Below are 11883 nucleotides of genomic sequence, written 5' to 3'. Positions count from 1 at the left end.
TTTAGAGAGAAAATTCATTTTTTTTTACTTTATATAGGAGTTAATAGACATTTACATTTGTTTACATATCATATTCTTTATACTTGTAGCACTCCTGCAAAACATACCTGTTTTATAGTTAATAACTTATTGTAAAATTGAGTAAACAATAAGGCAAACAAGTTAAAATAATAATAATAACATTTGAAAGAGACGAATGAGAGGAGAGTGAAGAAGAAAATAAATAATAAAAATAAAATAAAATTTGTAATTTTTTTTTTACTTTTTTGAATGAAAATAGACATTTTGAGAAAATAAAGAATAAATAAAAAATAAGATAAATAGCTAAATAAACATTCAGTTTCATTCAATTGCTGACTATTTAAAAAAATAAAATAATTAAAAATTAATAACTAACATAATTTCCAAATCATGCCAAGCAGCATTTTCTGCATTATATATTACTTAATATACATATTTAAATATACATACATATATAGTTTGGTTATTATCAAGAAAACCATGGAAAATGGCTAGATATCAGCTCTTAAATTAAACTCTTATCAGCTATTTTTGTTGTTATGATTATATTTGTCCAAACAAATGTACCTTTAGTTGTACCAGGCATTAAATATTTAGAAATTAGAAAAAACAAGGGTAGTCTACTCATTTTTTTTCATGACTGCATAATATATGTTATATAATATATACAATTATTATACAATATTAACATTTTTCTAAATTAAATGTGGTTGGTTGGACAAAAAAAAGCAATTTATTTTTTGTTTATATATTTTTTTTATTGGAAATTAGCATTCATAAGCATCAGTACAAGACATAACTTATTCCACAGCTGTTTCCACATTTTTGTTTTTTAAAGGGTACATTAGAACAAAGAACCACAAAAGAAAAATAAATACCAAACAAAACAAAAAACATAGTATTATAATAATATATAATAATATATAGGGAGGCAAAAAAGCAGAGAAACAGAAACATTAACAATTATGCTAATAATACCAATACATAAATAAACACAGGATGCCAAGTATGCTCATTAAAAAAATAAAAAAAACATTTTAAATGCATCACATTGGGCTGTGGGAACATTTTAAGTTTAAGTTTTGCTATTTTCTGATATTTTACTGACAAACCCCATTATTTTAAACCCAGCAGACAGATTAATCAATACTAAGGTGCAGCTTTAATGTCAGTGGAGAATGTATTATATTATCGCACAACAAAACAGAGTATTGAATTTCCACCAAACTCATCTCGTCTTGATTCATTCAGTTCTTTTTTACCTCCAAACAACAATAACAACACTGTGGAGAGCGCCTGAGGAGAGGAATTCATTTGGTAGCAGTGTGTGTGTGTGGATAAGTGTGTGTGTGTGTGTGTGTGTGTGTGTGTGTGTGTGTGTGTGTGTGTGTGTGTGCATCCCACGGGGGCTCCATCTAGGGTGGATGCTGTGTTGCTGTTACAAATGATCCTGTGGGAGACTCGCTGACAGCCAAACTCTGTGCAGCTCCACATGCCTCATCACCACACACACACACACACACACACACACACACACACACGCACACACACACACTGCTGCAGCCCCCAGTGAGTGAAGCATGTTGTTCCCAGGGTAAAGTCCCTCCTGTATATCCCGTCGGTTCAGAGAAAGTGTCAATCAGCGTGTCCAAGTCAGCTAAAGCGATGTGTCCGCGTCAGCACAACGCACTTCACTAACTGTCCTCGTCCTTCACCACTTCTGACAGCACATAACCCCGTTCCCACTCAGGACAATTCCTCTATTCTCCTTTTTAAACTTTGTTGATCAAGGGAGGGGATTTTGCTGAGCATGTGTACTGTTTCTGCACAGGTCCCCACCTGGGAGCTGCCCACTACAAACACACACAGGCTTTGATTCTGGACTTTATTTAGAGGTTAGAGCTAAGGAGAATTTAAGGAAAGTGCTATGAATGCACTTTCCCTGCCCATTTATGTTGATATTTTAGCTGCTTTCCAACTTTTTCTTCTGAAGTAGAGTACATATTTTGTCTTAAAATAGTAATTTCCATTAAGAATGGATGAGACCTTTAAAGGCTGTTTTCTCAACATGAGTTTTTTCTCTTTCTTCAGCTCATTCATACCCTTATTTATACATTTTGTTTCTAAAAAACATGTTTTTATGGCTTCTGACAGTATTTTCTGATTTATGAAATGATAAAAGGACATATCCCAGTTTCCTTCTGTAAAAAAAACTTTGAATGTAATATATCAAAAAGATAAAATAATAACTTTGAAATTTGCTTTATGCAGTGTTCAGATTTATGTTCGTTCTGCAAACTAATGCATATTTAATGCCTCATTTGCATTTCTAAACATAACATTTCAGAAAAACTTGTTATGCAAAAACATATTGGGGAAGTTCCATGGTCATAAAACCTTCAGATGATGACCACAAGTCAGAAATAGCAGCTAATCCAAACAAGCCCTTGTTGTGTTAACTGTTAATATTTGCTGCCATCATGTGGTGTAAACACGGTATAGACTATATATTGCAGCTCTGGTTAGAGGAACAACAAATCTGTAGTATTGTTGAAGTTCTAATAATAATAATTAAACTTTCACAAAGACAGTGCCAAAAAAAATAAATAAAATTTGTTACACTGTTATTCATATTTGTACCTATATTTCCATATTCTATTTTATTCTATTGTGCATATCTTCATTTTATTTTACTCCAAATTATTCTACAATTTATATTTATTTGTGTACATACCTTTATTCACTTAAGACTGCTACTTATATTGTTGTAAATTTAAATTATTTAATTTATTTAAATTGTGTGTTTTTACTTTTTTTTTTTACCTGTATTTGTTTACATACTACCTCTTTGTTTATTCTTATACAGCAGTAACTGCAACAAACTTCTTTACAGTAGTAAAGTAAACTACTACTACTACTATAGTAACAATAATAATAATAATAATAGTAATAATAATATAATTATTATTATTAAAAAATAAAGTGATTCTGATTTCTACTATTATTATTACTACAACTACTACTATAACTACGACTACTACTATTATTATTATTACTACTACTATTATTACAACGACCCCTACTATTATTTTTATGAATAAAGTATTTCTGATTTCATAACAGTGACGTAACAGATTCGCGAATTGCGTACGACTATTTGACCCTCGTCGCTTGCCGTAGTTGTTTTGCGATAATCGAGGACGTGCGAGTAGTCAGGTAAGAACAACATGTACTTTTCATAAAGTAATCCACTTAACACAAGTATGATTGCCCGTTTTTTCATATAGACTGTGAACACGTTTATTGTCCACGTTGTCGGGTGTATAGTGTTGGCGGATTTTACGTTCAGAAGCTCAGAAAAAGTGTCTAAACAGGGAAGTATCAGCTGACCTTTTGAGCTAACGAGCTAACGTTAGCAGCTAGGTTTGTTTGTTTTGATCCTTGTGACTATTTATATATCTTTTTAAGTTGACTACTGTGGTGAATTTATTAAGATAGACTCCACTTTTGGTCATTTTCTTGCTCCGGGAAAGGTTCATGTAACTATTACATCATGTCAGCTAGCCTAGCATCTGCTATAGCTTGTTGTTTTTTAATTTAAAATACAATTTCCTGTTGTTTCAATTGATCTTATTGTTTTTTATCCACCAGGTTGACACTAAAAGCATCAGGAGACGAAGCCACAATGTCAAGTAGTGTAAGTTACTTTATAATTACTCCGTAGTTTACTTATTTTAGCTCACAGTAGGTGTGTCTGCCAGACTTCATTTAAATATCAGGCACTTTTCCATGTTTTTGCATACAAACAGAATACAAAATGTCTTGAAATATTTTTTTTTTAACTCTAATGTTAGCCCTTGACATGGTCTTTAACTCTGCATTCGTTTAGTGCACCGAGCATCATTTCGTCACCCTGTTAAAATAATCGCCTAACTAATTTTTGCAGGAAAAAATTAAGTTTTGCAGGAAACACAAAAAACTCATATGTTACCAAAAGTGTAACATATGAAATTTATTGATCATTTCACTCAAAAAGGATGTAACACAGGATGGCTATTGGCATAGTAATAACACTGTGTGTAAATTATGTAACTTAAGAGAAATAAATGACCTTTGTGACTTAAGCAAGATATGGTAACACTTTATTTTGAAGGGGTCTACATAAGAGTCACACAAGTCTGTCATAAACATGACATGACAAGTATCATGAGCATGATCATGATACTTGTCATGTCATGTTTCTGCCTAAAAATTTGTATTTGCCTAAGTCATTTATTTCTCTAAAGTTACATCATTTACACACAGTGCTATTACTATGCCAATAGCCATCCTTTGTTACATTCTTTTTGAGTGAAATGATCAATAAATGTTACACTTTTGGTGAAGTTTTTTGTGTTTCCTGCAAAACTTTAAAAAAATGAGTTAGGCGATTATTTTAACAGGGTGACGATGTGCTTTCTCTCTTTTTACTTATTGTTTTAAACATTTCTCGGATCTATTCTACGTGTAGTGAGCTGTGTGAATCAACCCTTGAATATTTTTGAATGCCTAAAATGCCAAATTAACCATAACATAGCAAGCAAGTCTTTAAAATTTGATTTTTGTGTGCATGTTAACTAAAAACATACTTAAGAGCGTGGTTTGTTTGTTTTTTAAGCTCTTGAAAATTTGCCTGTCTGTTAACTTGTGTTTTTCCTCCTCTGTAGGTGTTGTGTGGTCGAAGCAGGTTGATCCTATCTAAAACTGCCAGCCGTCAGGCTTTAGCTGCTCTCCGTGTGGGCAGAACCAGAACTTTCTCTGCTGCGAGCTCAGATGAGCCGTACATAGCTGCATCACCTGCAGACTCAGGTGAGTCGAGTAGTAAATTAATGTTTCTCACTTTTACTTTGTGGTTTCTTTGAACTAGCTCCAGTATGTTGAACTGTGTTTCCAAAACATGTAGCAGGAGATAAGATGGTGGTTCAGACTTTGTGTAGTGACACATTTCTGCTACTCAAAATCGACACCACCAGTACAATGAGAACCCGGTAAAATAATTTACATGCACATATGAAATGTCTTCAAGGTAATGCCATTAATATAGCTTCTCAAACAAAAGTGTACTTTCCTCATAAGATAAAATAACCCATTGAGACCTCAGTCCGCCTAAAAAAACTGTTCCAAAATGCGAAAAACTGCACAAAAAGTCATAAAAATGTATTTCTCAGCCTCTGTAGCAGATGGAGAAACGAAATTAAAATGTTTTAAAAGCTTAAACCCTTGGCTTTAAATAGATAATTGCCTTTGTCCTTAAATTAATTAAAAATCAATGATCAACATCATAAAAAAGTAGGAAAAATTATTGCATTTCTCAGCCTCTGTAGCACAGAAATATGGGGAAAAACAAACGGTTACGTGTCTTAAAAACAACCAGATCATCCAAAACATGCAGATGTTGCATCCAGGTTAAATGCGTTAAAGGTCTGATTTAAAATCTTGTGCACAAAAGAGACTTTACCGGGTTCTCAATGTACTACAAGAAGTTTAAAAAAAACTTTAACACTTGGCCACAGACAGTTTTACAGATTTGCTTTTCAGCTGCAAACTGAGGAATTTCTCAGTGAAGTATCTCTGTCCGGTCTCCTCCAGGTCCCAGGACCGTGTGGCCTGATGAGAGCATGGGACCATTCGGACCTCAGGACCAGCGCTTTCAGTTACCAGGCAACACAGGGTTTGACTCCCACCTGGAGGGCATGGGGAACCAGAAGAAGGCTCCGATCCACAAGACGATGCCCGATGTACTGATAGCACCGAGCTGCATAGAGAGACACCAGTTCATACTGGCCCAGTTTGTTAATGAGTTCCAGGTAAGTTTGTCTCTTTACTTTACTGTTTTTTTATTTATATCTGTTGCTTGATTGCCACACCACTTTGTAAACAGGATGTTCCAAAACATAATTGATCGCTTTATTAAAAAACACTTTGTATTCGGCATGTATCCAAATTCCCATCTTAGATATTATTTCCCAAAAAATTCATGCAAGCAGTCAGAATCAATACCTTTTTTTGCATAAATATATCAGCAGACATGCAGCTGTAGGTAACTTTACATTACCTAAAGCAAGATCTAATGCCATCAAGCGCACGTTTCTGTATAGAGGTATAAAAGAATGGAATTCACTGCCTAAAAATATCAAACTCACCACTAACATAAAGCAATTCAAAATATTAATAAAATAGTATTCATCAAAATAAGAAAACATGGTATATTTATATGTATGTAGTATATTTCTATAGATATATGATATGTGTTATTATAATGTATATGCTGTAGAAAGAAGGTGTATATACAACATATGTATTAGTATGTGTTAGTAGATTTTGTAATGATGTATACATATATGTAGAAATGTGTGTAATATGGATTAATATGTGAATAATTGTAATAATCTGTTTTAGTTTATTTATTTTTTTTATTATGTTTTGTGTTTTTAACTGTATATTTGATACTGTTGGACCCCAGGAAGAATAGCTGTGGCTTTGCTGCAGCTAATGGGGATCTTATTAATAAACTAATAATTTTGCAGGCCTTTAAAGCTGCTTTGTTCATATGCATTTGTGTGTTTTTGTCCTCCCAGGGCACGCTGGGTACTATAGAGTCCAGAGTCCACAAAGCTGAGCAGTATTTTAACCAGACAGACACAGACACAGACTGCGCCATTAACTCCTGCCCCGAGCTGCTACGGAAAGGTAAGAGACCGTTATCTGTACGGACCCTGTGTATGACATGAGTTTATGCCAAAGTCTTGAAAGTTTGGAAAATGCTCAATTTTATCTGTGGAAGGTTAAGGTTAGGTTTTTAAGGTTGGGATTATGCTTAAATTTGAATATAAGAGATAAGATATGACTTTATCCCCCAGTGGGGACATTTAGTAGCTCAAGATACAGACACATAGATATATAAGACAGAATATAAAAAATAAGATATATACATACATTCTATACACATTATATACATACATTTCTGCTATTTGGCATTTATTATTAATATATATTTTTTTTGTTTTTGTTTGTTTTCCTGAAAGTTCTTTGCATTTTTACAGATATTGCACATTGGAGAAAATATACAGCCATGGAAAAAATGATTAGACCACTCTTGTTTTCTCTACTATCCTGTTCATTTTAATGCCTGGTACATACAACATACAACTAAAGGTACATTTGTTTGGACAAATATAATGATAACAACAAAAATAGCTGATAAGAGTTTAATTTAAGAGCTGATATCTAGCCGTTTTCCATGTTTTTCTTGATAATAACCAAAATCCTTATCAAGAAAACCATGGAAAATGTCTAGATATCAGCTCTTAAATTAGTTGTATTTATTTTATTTAGTTGTATGTATAAGGTGTACCAGGCATTAAAATGAACAAGAAATTGAAGAAAACAAGGGTCTAGTCATTTTTTCCATGACTGCATGTTTAAATATATGCAGAGACATACACAGCAGAGTACAAGTGGTATATATAATATAGAAATGTGGTCGAATATAAACAGACATATAAAGTGCATATAAACCAGTAAAGTGACCTGGTGGAACATAGTGTTGAGAGTCTGCACGTTTTGGGTTTAGAAAATGCTTGTATTTTACTTTAAAAAAGAACCTGGTCTCACAGGAATCCGTGAAATAGCCACGGATTCGCTTAACTCAAAATCCGTGGAATAGCCACGGAATCACTCAAATTTCCGTGAAACTGACACGGATTTCGCTACAATGCAAGTTAATGTCAGTCATATCCCGTGGCTATTGGTGTTCCAAGTCACGTGACTTTCAAGGTCCCGGCGGTCAGAACAAAAAACATGGCGGACAGTTTTTTAGTGAAAAAAATCAATATTTTGACTTAGTTTCTGCATAAAAATGGATTTTGATCACATTTCTAGCGAGAAATGTATGTTTTATTTTCTAAATATTCATTCAGTGAATGTACATAATCACTTTGTATGTTGGAATAGCCACGGGATATGACTGTCATTAACTTGCATTGTAGCGAAATCCGTGTCAGTTTCACGGAAATTTGAGTGATTCTGTGGCTATTCCACGGATTTTGAGTTTAGCAAATCCGTGGACTTGGATATTTCACGGATTCCTGTGACACCATGTTGTTAAAAAAGGTGCACAAACCCTGTATATCTGACGACTCTTCATCAGCGTGTGTGTCTGTGTGTTTGTGTCAGATCTGGAGCTCATGTTCCCGTCAGCGCCCACAGCGTCCATCACAGTCGTGACGGTCACACAGAGCAACGGTCAGTGTGAGGACGCAGTGGAGCAGGACAAAGACCAGCTGCTGCTCAAAGTGAGTCCCGTGCTATTCAACAGTTGGTTCACTGTAAGTTTGAAGACAAACAGCTGCTGACTGACTTTTACCTCTAACTGCAGTTTGTCAGCGGAGCAAAAGAAATGTGCTTCGCTCTGTGGACCGCCGGTTACTGGGCAGACTTCATCGACCCGACAACAGGAGAAGCTGTGAGTTCACTACAATTCTGACTTACTTGTACTTTACTTTCTGTAACTTTAAAATTCTACTCCATTACATTTTAGAGGCCAATATTGTATTTTTTACTCCACTACATTTAGCTGACAGCTTTAGTTACTTCTCAGGTCGAGATTTAACATAAAACACATGATCAATTTAAAGTGATTTTTAAATTAAACCTCATAACAGCATATTAAGCGGTTAAAAGTAGCGGTACCTTGACAGGAATAAAATGCTGCTTACATGAATGCATCAGTCATAAAAATAATATTACAATAATATATTTAGAAAATATAAAACAGTCTGAGTGGGGCCAATCTAGGGACCACAATGGAAATGTAGGGACCACAATGGAAATATAGGGACCACAATGGAAATAAGCTTTAGGGCTTTTTTGTGTCATCCCTGACTATTTTTTATCTATTTATATTACGTATGACACAGGTTGCTGTTTCATATTTTTTATATCAAGAATGGTCAAATAAAATCAATCAATCAATCTGCATAACGAGTACTTTTTCTTTTGATGCAGATGCTTTTGTACTTTTTCTTAATTAAGTTTTGAATGCAAGACTTTTACTTTTAGTGGAGTAATTTTAGTAGTTTAACTTTACAGTGAACAGTGAATACCAGGGGATTTTACGCTTTTCTTATTATAGGATAGTGGGTGTAGATGAGGAGGAAATAAAAATAAACAATTTTGGCACAAGGCTGCAACATAAGTGATATAGGGCTGTCAAAGTTAAACGCAAAATCCAGAGTAACTGGGGATTTCCACTGGGCGCGTTACAGCAGCAGCACGGCTCCACCGCGGTTTTGATGCGTCTTCTGCCCGGCGACAATTCACACCGGGCGCGTTACAGCAGCGGCACGTCAGCTTAGCGAGCCAGTCGTATACACGCGAGATCACGAGATCACGCGATAATCCTGACCATACGGGAGACCGCGAGATCCCGTGATAAACTCTATTTATACAGTCTATGGATAAACTGTGTGTATAAAGTAAACAACAACAACAACCAACAGCTTACTTTGCTTCTCTGACGTGAAAGATCTGTTGATCTGACCATCTATCCTTATAAAAACAATATGTTATGTCATAAATGATTGTATGATGTTCCACTTCAACAATCAGTCTCTTGTCGTCCGTGTCGCCGATCCTAAGACCCTTTGATTGATTGATTGATTGATTGATTGATTGATTGATTGCTGATCTGGTGCCCCGGTCATAACATAATGTTGATGTGAAGTAGTTTTAGGCTGCATGAACTGCGTATTGTGTTTTATTTTGAAAGGGGGCGGAAGTGTTTTACGTTGATTCTGAGTCGGACTTCCTGTCTGGTGCGATCTGCTCTGTTGAGATTTACGCGGTTTGGCAGCGTCTCGCGGAGAAATAGAAGTCCTACCTATTGCTCGCGTAGAGACGCTGCTGAGACGCTGCTGTAACGTTACGCTACGCGCCCGGTGGAAATGCTCTCATTGATTAGAGTGTTACCTATTTGCAACGGCGAACGCGGCGCTGACGTGACGCTACTGTAACGCGCCCGGTGGAAATCAGGCGTAAGAGTATTAAAAACTTGGAAAATATCTATTTAAGGTACATTTAGAACAGATAAAATTGTGTTATTCATTTGCCCTGAAAAAATTTGACAAGAGTTGTAGAAATACTTTGAATGCTCTGTGTGTGTGTATATATATATATATGTGTATATGTGTGTGTGTGTGTGTGTGTGTGTGTGTGTGTATATATATTCACACATAGCCATGGAAAAAAAATATTAGACCCATTATTTTCTTCAAGTTCTTGTTCATTTAAAACTAAAGGTATATTTGTTTGGACAAATATGATAACAATAAAAATAGCTCATAAGAGATTAATTGAAGAGCTGATATCTAGACATTTTCCATGGTTTTCTTAATAAGAACAAAAATCCTTATCAAGAAAACCATGGTAAAAAAACGTCTAGATATCAGCTCTTCAATTAAACTCTTATGAGCTATTTTTATTGTTATCATTATATTTGTATTAGTGTCTGTTTTTGTCCACCCTATTTGCATGAATGAGGGGGTGAGAATAATATGAACACCTGTGAATATAATGTCATGTATGTCCCCCCAACAGTACTTTGCTTCCCCATCAAGCGACACCAAACTGCGGACAGAAGAGGAACTCAGAGACCTGGGCTTCCACATTGAGGTGTCGGGCTCCTGCACAGTTATTCGCCACATCCTGAGAGGGACACCTTTGTTTGTGGGGACTGTTTTCACCAATGCACCTGCTCACAGTGCTGCTATTGCAAGACTACAAGGACTTTCAAATGTACTTGCTGATGAGGAGTAGGGTTTTTAAAAATATATATATTGCACAGAACTAAAATCCAAACATGGCCTCTATTTATGGTTTGAAGAAGCTTGGAACTTGATGTAAGATTGTGTTGGTACATGATTTGTATCAGTGAAAGGTTGTGAAAAGTTTTTTTTCCCGTTGAAACGACTTGACTGAGACTCTAATGTAAACCTCACCTCAATGCTGTGCCTGCCTGGCGTGAGGTGGTCCCTGCTCAGCCTGCACCACATCCAGGGAGAAACACACTCAGTGCAGCAGGAGGGGCCCCGGCTGCAGATTAAAGGCATTTTAACATGTAACACATGCTGTTTCAACTTTGTAGAGGATGTGAACACGTTAGAGGGTGCCATCATGTGTGTTTTATGCTGTAAGAAATGTGAATATCAAAAGGAAATTCATATTTCCGCTAAATAACTTTTCATACCAACATGTACTGTGTTGTTTTATGTGTTGCACATAATAATATGGATACTGTTTCAGCTGTGACCATCAAAACTGCTCTGCTCTTTAGAAATTAACTTTAAAATTTTTAATTAAAAATGTCAAAATGACCCATTCTATGCAGCACAAACAGACTTTATCACTGTTAAATGAATGCTAAAAGTGTGGGTGACTACTAGATGCTGCAAGGCACATTTCATTTCTCTGGATTTTAAACCTGACACAAATGTGATGACTATATCCACAGAGCCTTTTGCCTTGCATTTGCAAAGCATGGCATTAAAACAATCAGCAAGCTAAAAGAACAAGCAGAAAACACTAAAAACCTTTTACGTGTGTATGGTTGTTTAAAAAAAATAAAATACAGACAGAATTGTGTTAAACAAATAAAAACTAAGTAGAATATTAGCATCTTTGATGCAACATTCACAAGAACTAATTTACTCAAAATAAAAAACCCAAATTTTAACCAAATTTCCCACATAATGATAATGACACAAGATGCTTAAATTACTAGCTAATTAAGTTTATTTTTATTTATAAATACACTAGCGCTCAAAA

The 11883-nt window shown here is 35.1% G+C and overlaps 1 protein-coding gene across 2 annotated transcripts; it reads left to right on the top strand.

Annotated features, from left to right (window-relative positions):
• The first annotated feature begins 3175 nt into the window (after positions 1 to 3175).
• LOC131963152 (cobalamin trafficking protein CblD-like) lies at positions 3176 to 11432 on the top strand. 2 transcript variants are annotated; one of them, XM_059328306.1, is made up of 8 exons: positions 3176 to 3237; positions 3673 to 3718; positions 4728 to 4869; positions 5650 to 5867; positions 6639 to 6750; positions 8236 to 8354; positions 8438 to 8524; positions 10657 to 11432. In XM_059328306.1, the coding sequence occupies exons 2-8, from the start codon at positions 3707 to 3709 to the stop codon at positions 10873 to 10875; spliced, it is 909 nt and encodes a 302-aa protein (XP_059184289.1). In that variant the 5' UTR covers positions 3176 to 3237; positions 3673 to 3706; the 3' UTR covers positions 10876 to 11432. The 2 variants fall into 2 exon arrangements, with proteins under 2 accessions (XP_059184289.1, XP_059184290.1); XM_059328307.1 differs by lacking the exon at positions 3176 to 3237 and adding an exon at positions 3261 to 3444.
• The last annotated feature ends 451 nt before the right edge of the window (positions 11433 to 11883 follow it).

This window comes from Centropristis striata, chromosome 24 (assembly GCF_030273125.1).
Source record: "Centropristis striata isolate RG_2023a ecotype Rhode Island chromosome 24, C.striata_1.0, whole genome shotgun sequence".
Classification (NCBI taxonomy): Eukaryota; Metazoa; Chordata; class Actinopteri; order Perciformes; family Serranidae; genus Centropristis; species Centropristis striata.
The sequence above is the reverse complement of the archived record's forward strand: the minus strand, read 5'-3'. Positions and strand labels throughout refer to the sequence as shown.

Bases quoted from the DNA above. Each gene is read 5' to 3' on its own strand.
- LOC131963152 (XM_059328306.1), top strand. The intron at 4,870-5,649 runs GTGAGTCGAGTA...GGTCTCCTCCAG, and splicing joins TGCATCACCTGCAGACTCAG to GTCCCAGGACCGTGTGGCCT. The intron at 5,868-6,638 runs GTAAGTTTGTCT...TTGTCCTCCCAG, and splicing joins AGTTTGTTAATGAGTTCCAG to GGCACGCTGGGTACTATAGA.